Source organism: Rutidosis leptorrhynchoides, chromosome 6, assembly GCF_046630445.1.
Source record: "Rutidosis leptorrhynchoides isolate AG116_Rl617_1_P2 chromosome 6, CSIRO_AGI_Rlap_v1, whole genome shotgun sequence".
Lineage (NCBI taxonomy): Eukaryota > Viridiplantae > Streptophyta > Magnoliopsida > Asterales > Asteraceae > Rutidosis > Rutidosis leptorrhynchoides.
This window is the reverse complement of record NC_092338.1, coordinates 413315523-413331708: the sequence shown is the minus strand read 5'-3', so window position 1 is coordinate 413331708 and position 16186 is coordinate 413315523. Positions and strand designations below refer to the sequence as shown.

The window sequence follows — 16186 nt, the reverse complement described above, 5'->3', positions numbered from 1 at the left end:
TCTCTAGAAGAGAATCCGACACACACCTCCCTTAACCGAAGGATTTCACCTTGCTCGCCAAACACGTCCATTATCTCTCAATCGAGATTTACCGCATTACCACCTCGGTGATAATTTACATCCCAAAATCATAAGTACAACTTAACCTAAATTGTACTTCACCACAAATCGACCAAAATTAGGTCTCAACTCAAGTTTCGGATCTACTAATAACGTCATCCGAAATCTCACCCTAAGGTCTCCTCGTGCGGGAGTGTAACTCCCCCACTTGGAACTACGTTCCATATCCAAAACTTATACAACCTTACCGTGCTACTAAAGGTAGACTTTACCACAATTGAGTTCACACGACCCATCACCATAACTTGCTCCAACCTTGAGCATACTAAGGATCTTAACCTATCCTTAAACACTTTGAACGAAAAGTGTACCACAATTACACAAACTATACCCTCGCAAGCATCCTATTGCTTTAGTTTGTCAGAGTTCAACCCAGTCACTCATGTACCTAAGGGTTTCTCCGATACCCTAAGTACAACGTAACCGCATCACCATCGGAGTCGAACACCACGCTAGTAGGTATGAAAGAGGCACCTAATGTCGCGTCACGTAGACTCCTTCACCAACATACATCGAGATCAAACACTCGATCTTTTTCAGGTTCCAATTCACCCGACGAACCTCATGGTTCATCAACTTCAACACGAAAGCGAACACGCTCTTAACAATCAAACACCAAAGCCCATTCCCAAGGCTTGGTAGAAACATTTCCCAATACTAAGGAATGCTTGGTTGCACCAAGTCTTATGCCCTTCGTCCAAAAATCAAACATCACCATAGGGTACTTCCATTAGGAACGTCACCCATAACAACACTATGCACAACACAATGCATTTAACAAATCTGAACTTAAACGCCACATAAATAAATATTCAAATGACATATTTATTAAAACAAAACGTACCTCAACGTCTCCTTGCGGAATTCGCCGCCAACTCGGGACAATCCGGCTTGCGATGCCCCTCCTTATGACAATAGTAGCACATCCCGTCATCACTTCTCGGCATTGTGCACTCCCACAACTTGTGGCCCCTAACACCACAATTAAAACATCTAGGTGCACGAGAATCCACCGTGCCTTTTCCCACATTACCCGTACTCGTACTTGCACCCTTATTTTTCTTACCCGGGGCGCCGTACGAATCAACCCTCCTCTTACTTGAAGGTTCACACATCTTTGATCGCGTATGCGACTCGAAACCTCTAGCCAAGTTGAATAATTCCGCAAAAGATTTCGCTTGACCCCGACTAATTTTACTTTTCAAGTCATCATTCATGGTCCGATAGAAATCCCCCATTAACAAACGATCATTCCCCAAATACTCCGGGCAAAAACGAGCCTTCGCCATAAAGGTTGTCTTGAGAGTATTCAAATCCATAGATCCTTGTCGCAAATTTCGCAACTCATTACGCAATTCCCACAAATCGGCCGAAGTCCGGAACTCCTCGAAGAATTCCTCCTTAAACTCGTTCCACGATAAGGCCATAAACGTTTCGCCACCGACAAGATCGATCTTACCATCCAACCAATCCCTTGCCCTGCCCCGCAACAGACTAGTAGCGAGTCTTGTCTTTTTCTCGGGAGGGCAATCAATAGTACGAAAACACCCTTCGACATCCGAAATCCAAGTTGTGCGTACCAAAGGATCCGGTTTCCCGTCATACATCGGGGGTTTAGTCCTCATGAAGCTCTTAAGACAACGCTCCATATCGCCACTGCTTTGAAGTTCGGAATACTTCCTATCCAATTCTTCTCGAAACGCACTCATTTGCTCCGCAACGGCGGCCGCTACTCTAGCGTTAAACGCAGCATTGTTCGTCTCGATCCCACTTCCCGTCGCCATTCTAAGGAATGCAAAGCGATTAGATCACGAACGTATAAAGTTATACACACAACACCGCCCCATCTTGCTAAACACTCGTCGTACATCACTTGCTAGACACGATTTGCACCCGTAATAAGGTTTACAAGTCCTTATTACGCACACACGCCGTATCTACTTGTTAGTACAATGACCGTCTCGCTCGATGATATAAACAAACACAAATAAAATTCTTCGCGATATAAACTCACGCGAGAATTATCATCACAACACAATAATATATTAATAATATCCGCATTACTAATATAAACGTTAGTCCACCTACAAACAAGGCACTAACTATAGCCCATTCCGACCCGTACTCCTACAAGTCCCGCAACAAATAAGCACACACAAAAGTCTAAGTCTAGGCACCTATCTCAAGTCGCCTAAATCCCTTAGACCATGCTCTGATACCACTTGTAACAACCCAACCCGTTAACCAACCAAAAATGCGGAAATAAAAAAAAATTAAAACTGGGCTGACCAGATGAGGTGCGCGGCGCGCACACTCACCTGTGCGCGGCGCGCACAGGGCCTGGCAGCCCGCTGTCCAAAAATTCCATTTTACGCGAAAAGATCTTCGACTTCCCGACACATTTAGACCAAACGCTTTTCACAACATTTTATATTAGTTAAAACTAACACGTTCCAATAATAAAATTAGTTTTACGAGACCGGGCCCACATCGGCCGTTTTACGACTTTCGTACAAAATACAAGTTTTCGACCACACGACTTCTAATACAAAATAAAGCCGAGCATGGCGATTGGGGATACGCTACCCAATCCTAATCAATCCAAAAGCAAGATCTTCTAAAGCAACTATGTGAGTTCACTAGTCCCCATGCTTACCCGAGCCACCGTCTCCAAGCAAATCTATAAAAATGTAAACAACGAGAGGGTAAGCTAACGCTTAGTGAGTGAAAATATACTACATACATATATATGCATAAAATGGACACGCCACACAAATAATCAAATACCGCATACCGAAGCATCCAAGCATAAAGGCAAGCTAGTCTAAGCATACCGTACGATCACTAAGTAACAAGCAAAATATGCATTAACAAACATAAGTTCACCAACGACGATGTGAACAACGCCAAGAAGCTACACCCAGAGGGTTAGCTACATCATGACAATACAACAATATATATATATATATATATATATATATATATATATATATATATATATATATATATATATATATATATATATATATATATATATATATAACAATATATAAACGAATAAGGTTAACCCCTTAACCCATTACCGAATACCAAACACCACAATGAAGATTGGCCGAACAACTCGAGCCTTAGTGAATTCGCACAACCCGATATTCACCTCTTCACCAATTCAACAACCGAGGTTGGTCGAACTACCCGAGCCTTAGTGAATTCGCACAACCCGAGATTCACTACCTCATCACATGATGACCGAACAACCCGAGTCATCATGAATCCGCACTACCCGAGATTCACTTCTCAACATCAAACCCACGGTCACGGGATTATAAAATCCACCACATCGGGGTTATCCACATCACAACAATATCAACCCTTCACCTTTGGGGTTATAACTTCCAAATCACAACCACGTGTGATAACGTACACACAAACGTGTACCTCGCCAAAGGTAATCAACCAAAATGCACAACCGTGCCAATTGGACCTATACACAAGTCCATCAAATCCACCTATATGTGAAGTGAGCTCTATAACCGAGAACCACTTCACCCGACCCGCACCCATCCTACAGATACATATGCACATATGATATTAACACTCACCTTGTCATCTTGATGAAATGCTTCCAAGTAATCCGCAACACGTCAATGGAAAATACGTAATCAATTCATCACAAATACAACAACACACTTAGAGTGGATTTACAACCAACTCAATTCGACACTTAGTGCAAATTCGACCAATCGCACTCATAACCACAACGGGTCCAAACTAACCAATAATCACTAACACTAGTGACAATGGTCCTAATAAACCAAATGAACCCAATCTTAAGTGTTAAACACTTATCAATCTCAAAATTACCCATAAACCCTAATTTTGACTCAATTCCAAAATTAATCTTTCAAATACATAAAACGGGTTCTAACACTTTCATAATCACTAAACCTAGTGATTAAACCCAAATTCAAGTTCTAATCATAGCCAATTTGTTCACCAACCCAAAATCCACCAACAATAACAATAAACCCGATTACAAGCAACACTAAACTCATTTCATGAGTTTAAATGGGTTTATCAACAATTTAAGTTCAAACCCTAACTTGAATATCAAAATCAAACAATGAAATTCGGAGTTAGAACATACCACAACAACCAAAACGAAGCTAGGAACGAGGTGAACAACTTTAACACTCGAGACTTTGATCAATTCAAGCTCCTTCTTCACCAAAACCCCAAATCTCTCTCTAGATTTCTCCCTCTCTCTCTAGAATAGTTTGAGAGTGTTTATGGATGTGAAATGTGATCCAAAACTGAATCCAACCAGCTGATATGGCCTTACATCCGGCCTCAAGTGAAAAGACCAAAAAGCCCCTCATTAAACTCAAAATAGAAAAAGCAGGATTCTGTCGCTGGGCTAGTGCGCGGCGCGCACACCTTATGGTGCGCGGTGCGCACCCATGTCTGGGCAGAATCTGAACTTTGTTTAATTACACAATGCTTCCTGCACTCTATGTAGCATAATTACACTTTCGTACGATAAATATTCGGGTCTTACAAATCATGTGCTAATTCTTGTATCGATTGTCAATATCAAATTCATATTATTTAGATCTGAGATTGTTGTTATCATATTCATGTTCTTCATTGTTCAATATCTTCAACATTCATCACCTTCAACTTAAACACCTATTGTTATCTATCCAAATCAACAAGTTAATCACGAATTGAAGCTAAATATTAGACATTTCAATTGGTATCAGAGAAAAAAGAGCTAATCTATCAATCCAGTGCTTCAATTATATGTTTAGATTAATCTTCATCTTCAACAGAACCTTCAATCACTTACAGGTCCTCATGAGCTAAAATTCAAATTTCTTCATTGATGTTTCTAATTACAAATTCAGCTGAGAAATGCGATCCAGAACAGAAACCTAAGGTTCGTTCATCATCATACCTGATTAACATCAACAGATGGATATGAAGAAAACTAGAAACGCAGAATTGTTAGGATTCATCCTATGAATCTATCTGCAAAGTTTCAGATCCCAATTTGAAGAATCGAATTCGAATTTTGAGGTCAAAGCTTCAGACTTAAAAGTCAACCGTATGTTCATGAATCAAATTTGAGTTTTCTGTATTGTTTCAGTTGAAGATGATGAATGTCGAGTATTATGTGGATGATTTGAAGCACTTCTCACACAGAAATCATTATCTAAAAATCATTCGTTCGAAAATTTAAAATTTGTGCTTCGATGAAGAAACTGCTACTGTTCGTTAATTGAATATGATATTTCATACAGTTTTTGAATCTGAATCTTCACAAACTGTTTAATCGCTACTCACTGAAGCTAATGGAAACAAATCCGAGGCTTAATTGCAACAATTTTGAGATTCATGATTTGGTGTTCATGTACGTTAATGAAGATGAAGATGGCGGTTATAGTTTAAATTTTTGAGTGATTTTTGTCTGTTGATTCCACGCGTACGAGTGATCTCGATTTATTTTGTTTAATACAAGATTAAACTGACACGTACGATTTGAGTTTTAGGGTTCTTGCGTTCTGTTTTGGGAATAAGAATTAATTTGACAGAAAGGGTGAAGATCAAGTGCAATCCAAAAGGAATTATTTAGGATGCATGTGATCAAGGGATGACACATCACCAGGCACAAAAAGAATCTAATTTGGAAACAAAAGTTGCTCTGGTCAACAGTCAACATTTGGTGAATTACTTACACTTGAGGCCCAACAGCCATTAAAGCTGGCCCAACAAATTTTATTCACATCATATTGGTTGGTGGTCATCAGTGAAGGATTTGCAATGCAAAAACAGATTCGGTGATAATGACGCCTTTTGCGGTCCATTATTATATCTATTCGGTGCTTTTTACCGAATGTTATTGTCATCAAATCTTGACATATTCGGTAATTATCCCATTTTTGCGCTACAATGTCAAATTCAAAGACATCAACCACATAAAAATGATGTTTTATTTCATATAAACATCATTTTGGGGGAGAATGTCATATGGTTGATGTAAAGTATCACGATATTTGAAAGGGAAGCAAGGAGGAACGAAAAGAAATTTTCACATATTGGGGGAGTTTATGGAATCTTATATCGAAAGTACTCTTGTTAAAGATGTACCACCACTAAGTCTTGTGACGAAGTCTGTGATGTGATCTAGAGAGGCGTGTCCCGGTGAAAATCGGCGGTATAAGGAATCGAATGTCGAGCCCATATACTTTCAGAGGGGAGTTTCTCGAGTTCAACCGATCTTACTAATTCACGTCAAGTGATGCTTTGAATTTGACTCTTGTGCATGTACGGTACAAGACTCGAACTTTCAAGAAAGAATTGTTTGTTTGAGGGGGAGCTTGGGATTCGAAGAAGATTCGACATCATAAGGGGAGTTTATAGATCAAGCTACCAAACCAATAGCTACTGATCTAGTCTTTGATGAGAGCCCATGTACCTTATTGGGGGAGCTTCTAGAGTTTCAACACTTCGTCTAAAGTCAAGCAAAGTCTAGATGAAAAGTGACGAGCAATCATCACAACGCACATCTAGGGGGAGATTGTTGGGTCACAAAGTTACCCAATTTGAGATGTGCATATGTGATGTGTTTAGCATGTAAGTGAGCATAAGTATGGAGTATAAATACTTATGCATCACATCTTAGTCACTTAGGTCTTTCATTGTCATACACACACATTAGATGTTTATCCCCAAACTCTCTCAACACATTGTTGAGAGACTTGAGCTAAAGCGTGATCATTCATACAATTATGAATGAGTCCAAGAGAGCCGTGGATTCAATCTTGACTATGATTGAATTCATGTGCTAATTCTTGTATCGATTATCAATATCAAATTCATATTATTCAGATATGAGATTGTTATTATCATATTCATGTTCTTCATTGTTCAATATCTTCAACATTCATCACCTTCAACTTAAACACCTATTGTGACCTATCCAAATCAACAAGTTAATCACGAATTGAAGCTAAATATTAGACATTTCAATTGCCAAACCTTAAAATTCCTGAAATCTGTTCATGTTGTCCTTCTAGTAAGTGGTTTAATTGCTTCATCTGATATTATACTTAACAAGATCATTCTCTTTTACTTTCGTTTTGGATCATTTGACCAGCACATAAGGTGTTTGACAAAATTCCCCAACCAAATGTTTTCATATGGACATCCATAATTCATGGGCACGTTGAAAACAAACTTTACTCAGAAGGGTTTCTGCTTTTTCATAGAATGCTTCGGCAGTCTGTTACACCCATGAATTACACAGTCATCACAGCACTCGAAGGTTTAGCTAGAGAACCTCAATTAAAAAATGGGCAGGTGGTATATATGGACTCGTATTAAAATGTGGGTTTTATTACAATGTCATATTCAAAATTCTATGATCAATTTGTTAATGAGATGTGAGAAATCCAATATGGCTAAATGGTTTGAAGAAACACATGAAAAAGACATTGTGTCATGGAATTCGATGATATTTGGATATTGTAACAACGGAAGGATTGATAAGATGCTTAGTAAAAATGTGGCATCATGGACTATGATAATTGATGGTTACATGAAATCTGGTAATGTTGATGGAATGATGAAGCAAAGATTTTATTTGATTAAATGCCCGAGCAGAATTTAATTTAGTGGTCTACTATTATTGGAGGTTATGCTAAAGACGGAGAACCGAAACTGTTTGAGTTGCTAGAAAATTTCAAAAAGGAGGGTATTAAGCCTGATCAAACGTTTATACTTGGGGTTATTTCGGCTTGTTCTCAATTAGGCGTTTTAGAAGCGGCCGAGTCATATATATATATATATATATATATATATATATATATATATATATATATATATATATATATAACTTTTTTTTTTTTTTTTTTTTTTTTTTTTTTTTTTTTTTTTGCTTCAAAGCAATGGCAAAATGTTGCTAAATCACCTTGACACTTTGCTGCACGTTGGTCACACGCCAACAAAGGACAGCAGATTTTATGTATGTTGCAGACTTACTTTTTATTTATGTGATGCGTAGTGCATTAGTTTGCAAGTACTAATTGGTGTTGAATGAGTATTCTGCTCATCTGATATAATCAGCAGTTAATTTATTGTATGTTTTAGATCAATAAGAAAGGACTGTAATACATACATAATAATTAGCTCTTGATGATTATTATGTTATTTTTTTTTATGTTTAACCATGAGGAAGAATGTTCATGTGCTCTAATCTTAATTTTCCATGAAGTTATCACTTATATATATTAACGGATATAATCATATGTATTGTTATAGTATAGATATTTTCATTATTGACTGGTGCTATGTATAGAAAATATTCCAAGTCAATTATAGAGGAGATTAGATGTCCATATTGTAGGGATTTCAGTTGTAATCATCAGCATATATACGGCTGTAAACATTGTCAAACACATCAATGAAATCGTTACCTATTAACATGGTATTGAAAACTGAAATCCCTACAATATTGGACATCTAATCTCCTCTATAATTGACTTGGAATATTTTCTATACATAGCACCAGTCAATAATGAAAATATCTATACTGTAACAATACATATGATTATATCCGTTAATAATATAGATGTAATTATACAAGTTCTAGGCTTTGGTTAAAAGTAGCGATAACCAACTTTAGTTTTACTTCAACTCCGTAGCCTAAGTTTACTAAACCCTTATTGCACTCGAACTAGTTTTCTAAAACAATTTTGTATATCAGTAAGAACTGTCGATTGCTTTTAAAAGAACCTGATCTCGGGACCTTTACCACTCTTATAAATAACTGAACTCGAGCTGTATGAAGGGAAACTCCCAGGTACAGTTGATGTGGTGGCTAGTGAACCGCTTCTTCTTCTTCTACGAAAATTCACACATAACCGAGCTTGGATGGAACTGACTTGGCTGGTACCAAACCCGATAGTGATTCTTTCAGGTCAATCACAAGGTGCAGAAATAGCTAGAACTGAATCCGAAAAGTACGGAAAACTAGTAATAGACTTTCTTACTCGTCTCATATCCGAAGCTCGAGTCAAATTGTGAGGAATTGGTTTCTTTCTTTATTTCGGTTTCATTGATAGCAAAATATCCTAACTTTATAGGGCCGATTTCCGATGGATAACATCTTTCTCGCTTTCACTCTTTCTTCCAGCCAATCGCGAGGGTTCCGGGCATGTACTTCTTTTATTCATCTTAGATCCTTCCCAACATACAACCTGTGTAGGTTTAGATTACTGTTTTTTACTTGGTATATGCTTTGTTTTAATTATTATTTTTTTGTTCTATATACTCCGTATATGGTTATGTATTTATAGATATGTTATGTGTATTATCATTGTAGATAATGTTGTAGGGTAACCCCGGATCTGCGGGTGATGGATCTAGCGGATCCTCTATTGTTTCGATAAATTCTATGTGCCCGCAGCTATCATTCATAGGATATCAGTTCATATGTGTGGTAAGATATTCCTCTTGATTTCTATTTTCCTTGCTGGATGAACCTCAATCTATATATGTATACTCCGGTATATGACACGTAGGTACCATCACATCGACACTTATTTACATGTATACATAAATATGCATGTATATGTATATATTTTTTTATTGTGTATGAAGTTACTAAATATATAAACACATGTCCGCATACATATAGGATGGCTCCACTTATGCAAATGTGTATGTATTGTGTGTAACTGTTTATCGTACACACACACTCGTACACATACACATACACATACACATACACATATATACATATATGTATATAATTAGCATATATGCATACGTCTGCATGTTTGTTTGTGTGTTCGTCCGTGCTTATGTCCGAAAGAAGAAAAGAAACTAGCTAGTTGGTTGTTGTCATTCTGTAAAATCCAATGTTTAGTTACAAGTGTTTGACTTAGCCAGGGACGAGCCGAGCTTAAAGTTTTACTCTCATATGATGTTCATGTTACGACTTACAATATTTGAGAAGCATCATCGTGTTTCTACCTTATGTATATACGTTCATGAAGTGTCAAAACTGGATCATACCTATTGTCTAGTAACACAGAGTTCAAATATAATACCCCTTAGACAACACACAGAACCATAAACAGTGGTATCCACAAGTTAAACACCAATTTGTGCAAGCAGAAGATTAGGCAAGTCAAGATATGGTTATGATGATTAAGATTTGCTTAAGATTAATGATTAATATTAAAAAGTGTCCCTGGTTTTGAGCTAAGGTGGATAGAAAAATGCATTAGACCTACATAGTTGAATATTAGTTGTGGACTTAAGAGGGGCCCTTTCCCCTACTAGAGGGTAGGAATAAATGTTGGCCTTTGTTTGGCATTCCCTTTACATAATAATACAATGTCCAAAACTCAATTAAAGGAATGTTATATACTTACATTATTCTATTTACTTTATTAATAGTTTTGTTGAAGATTAATACAAGTGCATATAAGTCACTTGTATATTAGGGTCAATTTTCTTTCAATGTTAGTGTACTGAACATCTAAAGCCGAAATAGTATGTTTTATTAAATTTAGGTCCCCAAATGGGTACCAATTGAGAATGTAGATTATTAAATTCACAAATGAGATAAAAAAAAAAAAATTATTTGATTTTGTTTATCACAAATGAGATACTGTGAGTTACTTTCTGTCTAAATGTTTGCCAAAGTCCAAACAAATGTACTATTTACTTTGGTAAACACATCTTAAACATGTGCTTAGCCTTTGAAATTCACTATCTTGATTAAATAAATTAAAACATTGAAAACTTCAACTGCCTTTACAAAAACTAAAGACAAAGTAAAGTGAGAAGTTGATAGGAAAATATAAATCCCATCTTTTGAGCTAAAAAATTAGTCACATATCTTTTGTTAATATCACCGGGCTCCAAAACGATTATACTTTACAACTTGTATTATGACTTTACATTAGAAAAATGTCTACAAAGCATAAATAAAGGTGTAGACTGCTAAATTTAATAATCAATCTTAATGCTAAAGTTAGTTTAAAGGTATTTCATGCCTACCAATCAGCTAGCATAATAAGTAATTAGTACTGTATTATCTTTATTTAGTCGAATAACAAACGACGCGTTAACTTTTATCGACATCTTAATTGCATTTAAAACTTAAATTATATTCCATCCACATAAAACAATAGCATACTGTTGGAATCTCTCTTAAGTTTTGACAAGGGAACAAGTTAATTAGTGTTCTCATTAATTTAATGTTACTGAATATTCGGTAGAAACAGCATTTACTAGCGAATGTAAACCGATGACTCTAAATTATTCTTCTTATTTATTTCCAAAAAGTTACATTTATGTATAAAAATGCATTTCTGCAGGCTTACTCTTTAAATATCAGTAAGTTTTGTAATTAAAATGAAAGAATATTCAAAAAAAGTCATAATACAAAAAGTCTCGGGGGGGGGGGGGATTTTCGTGAATTAACTCTAACCACTAACATTGCCTTTCAAAAAAAAAAAAAATGAAAGAATATTCGGATTAGTAACAAAAAGCCGAATAATATCAGTAATTTGTAATTAAGATGTATTTAATAAAAAATTCTATAAATAAATTCAGTAATAACAATCCTCTCGCTTCTCTGTAACTCTTCAAACCCTAGATCTAAAAGCGCCGCCTTGCTCCTCCGGCCACCGGCTCTCCGCCGGTGGTCCGGATCTCCTTCCTTTTTTTTTTTTCCTTTTGTGTTCTTCTCGAATTCTTTTTCGTGCCTCCTGCAATTTCCGATTGTTCTTTTCACCTCTCGATGGCCTCACCTTTCTTCGAGTAGATCTGGCTTTCTGCTGTGTTTGTGGTGGTTCGGGGACTGGATTTTGACGATTTTGTCTCGGTAGCTTGCTATCCGACGACTTCTCTGGTCACCGGAGTTTCGTTCCTCATAATACGACAGTGGTCGTCGATTTTGTAAGGTTGTCTGCCACATCCGGACTGGATCCTCCTTGCTGCCGCTACTACGGTTCGTGGTTTCAACTTCGTATTTTCAGGTTAGTGTTTTGTAGTTTCATGGGAGATGGACCCGTACTCGTTCGTGGTTTCATGAGTTTTGTGGTCCTCTGTTTTTCGTGGGTTCGGGTGGTTGCAATGAGACAGTCAGCGGCCTCCGGTTTCAGGTGGTCTTGTTCGGTTGCCTAGTCATCATTGCGGTTCAGGTGCTCTTCGGTCTGTGACTCGGGTCTTTTCGGGTTCGAGGTTTTGAGTGGTAGCAAGGGGGTCCTTTTCGTGGTTTTTTAATGTTCCTGGTATCATCCGGTTGTGGTTGCATCTCATTGCATCTGGTTCGTTGTAGTCGTTCCATCGTGGTTTGGCTCTTGTGAATCATCTTGACATATTACATGTTCACCTCTCGATTTGATTATCCACTTGGAATTTTGGTTTGGATCTCGGGGGTTTCGTGATTAATCGTTTGGGTGCTCGAGTTTCGTGAATGTTGTTTGGGAGCGCTGGCTTTCGTGGGTTTTGGTTTGAATCGGATTCCATACTTTCGATCGAGTGATTGCCCTTATGTGAATATGTAATGTGTTGTGGCTTGAATCGAGAGTTTCCCTTGATGGTTAGATCTTTAATATGTCGTGTGTTAGGGAAGGGTTGGAAACAGCCAGGGAGTATTCCTGATGGGCTGCGTACACTAGAGTATGGGGTCGGATTACTCGCCCTTCCCGGGTAACCCGAACAGGGAAAACCTTGCAACTTTTTGTTATATTTGGTGTTTAGGTCATTCGAGGGAGAGGTCTTAGGATTGTTGTCATACTAATTATTGTGTTTTAGGCCACTTCCTTGAATTGTTATTGTCGTGTATTGTTAAAGTTCGTGTGTTTAGGCCGATTCGAGGAATGGTTTTGTCGTGTCATTTTAGTCGTGTTCGAAGTTTATTGTACCTCCTAGCATCTTGCTAGTTTTATTAATATAATACTTATGATTGCCTTCAAAAAAAAAAAAAAAAATCTAAACGCAGGTTATGTGTAGTTCTTAAGTCGTTAACTGTTAGTATATTTTTGTATTTGAACAGTATAATACGGTTATCTGTTGTTATTGATATGTATGAAGATATGCAATTATATTGTATCAGACATAACATGTTCAGAAGATATCCCGTGTGCTGTATATTTGACATCTTCTTTGCACCTTTAATAATTCATAACACCCATTTTTAGTTGTCGAATTTGAATTCGCGCATTTATTTAAGCTGTTTATGTTACTCAAACCTGTTTAGTGGATTAGTGGGCCTTAAGTTTGGTAAATGTGTTTATAGGTTATTAGATCTAGACATGAAACAATCTCTAGGAGTTTTCGTTTTCAGAATTCGGGCATCGATCTGATTGGAGTTTATGACTGAGAATCTTATCTTATACTCATAACAATTTGTAATCATAAAAAACAAACTATTATACTAGGAAAACAATACAATAAATTAAAATGATATTAATTAATATATGTGGTTTATACAATTGCTTTGGGATTACGTAATTATAAGACACTTTAGATCAAATTCAAGAATTTATTACAAACAACGCATTGAACATCAAAGAACCTCAAAAAACTAATATTCCTGCTACAAATTTACAGAAACAAAACTATATATAATATATGATGATGATCATAATCATACTATGGATTGACTTAAGTTCTCAATAAATCCTATTTCTTTTTTCTTGAATTTTTTCTTCATTGATACAGAGCAAATATTTCAAAATACGAATATAGTTCTAAGAGAATTCAAGCTGAAAGATTCATCCTTGATCTCTTTCACTCCATTAATTATATACTTCAAGATTTCGTCTTTATCATCATACATTGCATCCCAACCCTTTTGCTTCTGACCCTTTCATGATTCTCATTCTTTTGCATGATACTATAAACATTCTGCACATCACACATCATAACATTCATGAGCATTTTGTCACATCATATAATTAATTAAAAAATATATTACTCGTATTATTTTTTATCTTAATAATAAGGACTTACTCCCATGGAACATCACCAACAAGCATCCAATCACCATCTTTGTCTTCATAAGTAGGTGCATATTCAGATCCTTTATATCCAATTGTGAGTTTGAACATATTCTCTAAAGCTTTTAAAAGCTCTGGGTAGCCTTTATAAACTTTCAAATCAATCTTTCTAAGATAAGGTGCACCATCCATGCTAACTTTCACATAAATCCCACTTTCGGTTTCGACCTTTTTCGCTTGAAAATTAATCCTCCTGTAGTTCCTCACTGGTGGCCATCCAACTACTTGTGATCTGAAAATTCATAGTTAGTATACAACACAATTAAACATAATAATTGTGTTTAAAGATTGATTGATTAATTGACTTACTTTGGTGCAGGGGCAGTATCCATATCAGATTCTTTAGCTATTGAGCTGCCTTTTGATTCGATGGAGTCGTCGTTGTATTCGGGCTGCGATCGTTTGTTGTTGTTGTTGTTGTTGTTGTTCTTGTAACATGATTCTGTATCAGGTTCATTTCTTCCTGGTAATCCTAGTGTAAGACACAAACCATCTTCCATATTCATTGTGATATCCACTGTTTTGAACCTATTTTTTTTCTCTCTTAAAGGTAAATAATGAAATTGTACCAATAAAGTTTGTTATGTCCTTAAAGAGTTTTTGTTGATTGAAATGTTAGATAAGTTTGGCATGTTTATAGGGTGTATAGATATAGATGTGAACGCAATATATAACAAGAGGTGTGGGGTATGGCCAAGTTTTTTTATTTTTGTTAGGTGGGGTAGGGGAGGTTAGATATATAAATAAGTTTTTTTCTCGTGGTGTTCATAATATCCGAAACCGCAACCCGAATTATCCGAAAATCCGATTAAAAAATATCCGAAAAATCGGATATCCGATTTTTCGGATTCGGATATCGGATGGCACATTTTAAAAAATTCGAATATTCGGATATCCGAAAAAATTACACTTCTCAAATATAAGCATCGCATTTAAAACAATTCAAACCCAAGTTTACTTTACCTCTCCTCTTCCATATGTATTCGATTATCCAATTTTTCACTTTTCCAGATGTATAGTAGAACTTTTAAGAACAATTGAAACCCAGATTCATTTTACCTTCTTCTAGAAGCTTGAAGAATTTTGAAATAAAGATCGTTCATGAAGAAGCATGTGGGAACCAAACATTTTCTATTACAATCGCAAGCGGTGTATATCTATTAGCCTTTATTTTTAATGTACATCACTAATTACTACTGTAACTTTATATCCTCGTGTAATAATTCATATTCTTTAGTAATACTTCGTAAATCATAACAGGTCAATCAGATATGGATCCTTGGATTTCATTATATTTAATTTCATATATCTACTCGCCTTATTTCAATTACACTTGTCGTTATATTTAGATTTCGTTAAATGTTGTTGTTCAGTACACATACTACTTACATTGCTTTATTTGAAATTTCGGATATTTGGATAATCCGATATTCGAATCCGAAATTTCGGATACCCGAAAATCGGATATCCGAAATTTCGGATTCGGATATCGGATGGCCGAATTCACTATCCGAATTTTCAGATATCCGAAATTCGGATATTCGGTTTTGAACACCCCTACTCATAAGACCAATACTAACCATGAGTTAGTTATCTCCTTCAGATTACATGGACAAAACTGACGGAGCCTAACGGGGCGTCAATTAGTTCCGTCAGTTTCGTCAGTCGGACTTGTGATGCAAAAACAAAACTCGTCACTTTTGCCTTCAACAAATCCGATTTTTTTCTGATTTAATAAATATATAATTTTTTTATAATTAATTTATTTTTTCCCACCCAATTTTCAATCAGATTTTACCACATCATCCTATCCAATATTTGACATAAAAAACTGACACAACGGCTATAAAATATCAGAAACTGACACTGCCTAATCACAGACAGTTTGCACTTTTTTGCCAAAAAGTGTACTAACTGCCCGTGATATCATAGGCACGGTTAGAAATAGTCTAAGAGAAATGATCCTATTCTTTATTTAGATG

At 36.3% G+C, this 16186-nt stretch overlaps 1 protein-coding gene across 1 annotated transcript; it reads right to left on the bottom strand.

Moving 5' to 3' along the window:
* Positions 1–13716: 13716 nt before the first annotated feature.
* LOC139851629 (auxin-induced protein 22D-like) lies at positions 13717–14829 on the bottom strand. The gene is made up of 3 exons (XM_071840721.1): positions 14514–14829; positions 14158–14436; positions 13717–14052 (listed from the first exon to the last, which is right to left on the bottom strand). The coding sequence occupies exons 1-3, from the start codon at positions 14708–14710 to the stop codon at positions 13977–13979; spliced, it is 552 nt and encodes a 183-aa protein (XP_071696822.1). The 5' UTR covers positions 14711–14829; the 3' UTR covers positions 13717–13976.
* Between the last annotated feature and the right edge of the window lie 1357 nt (positions 14830–16186).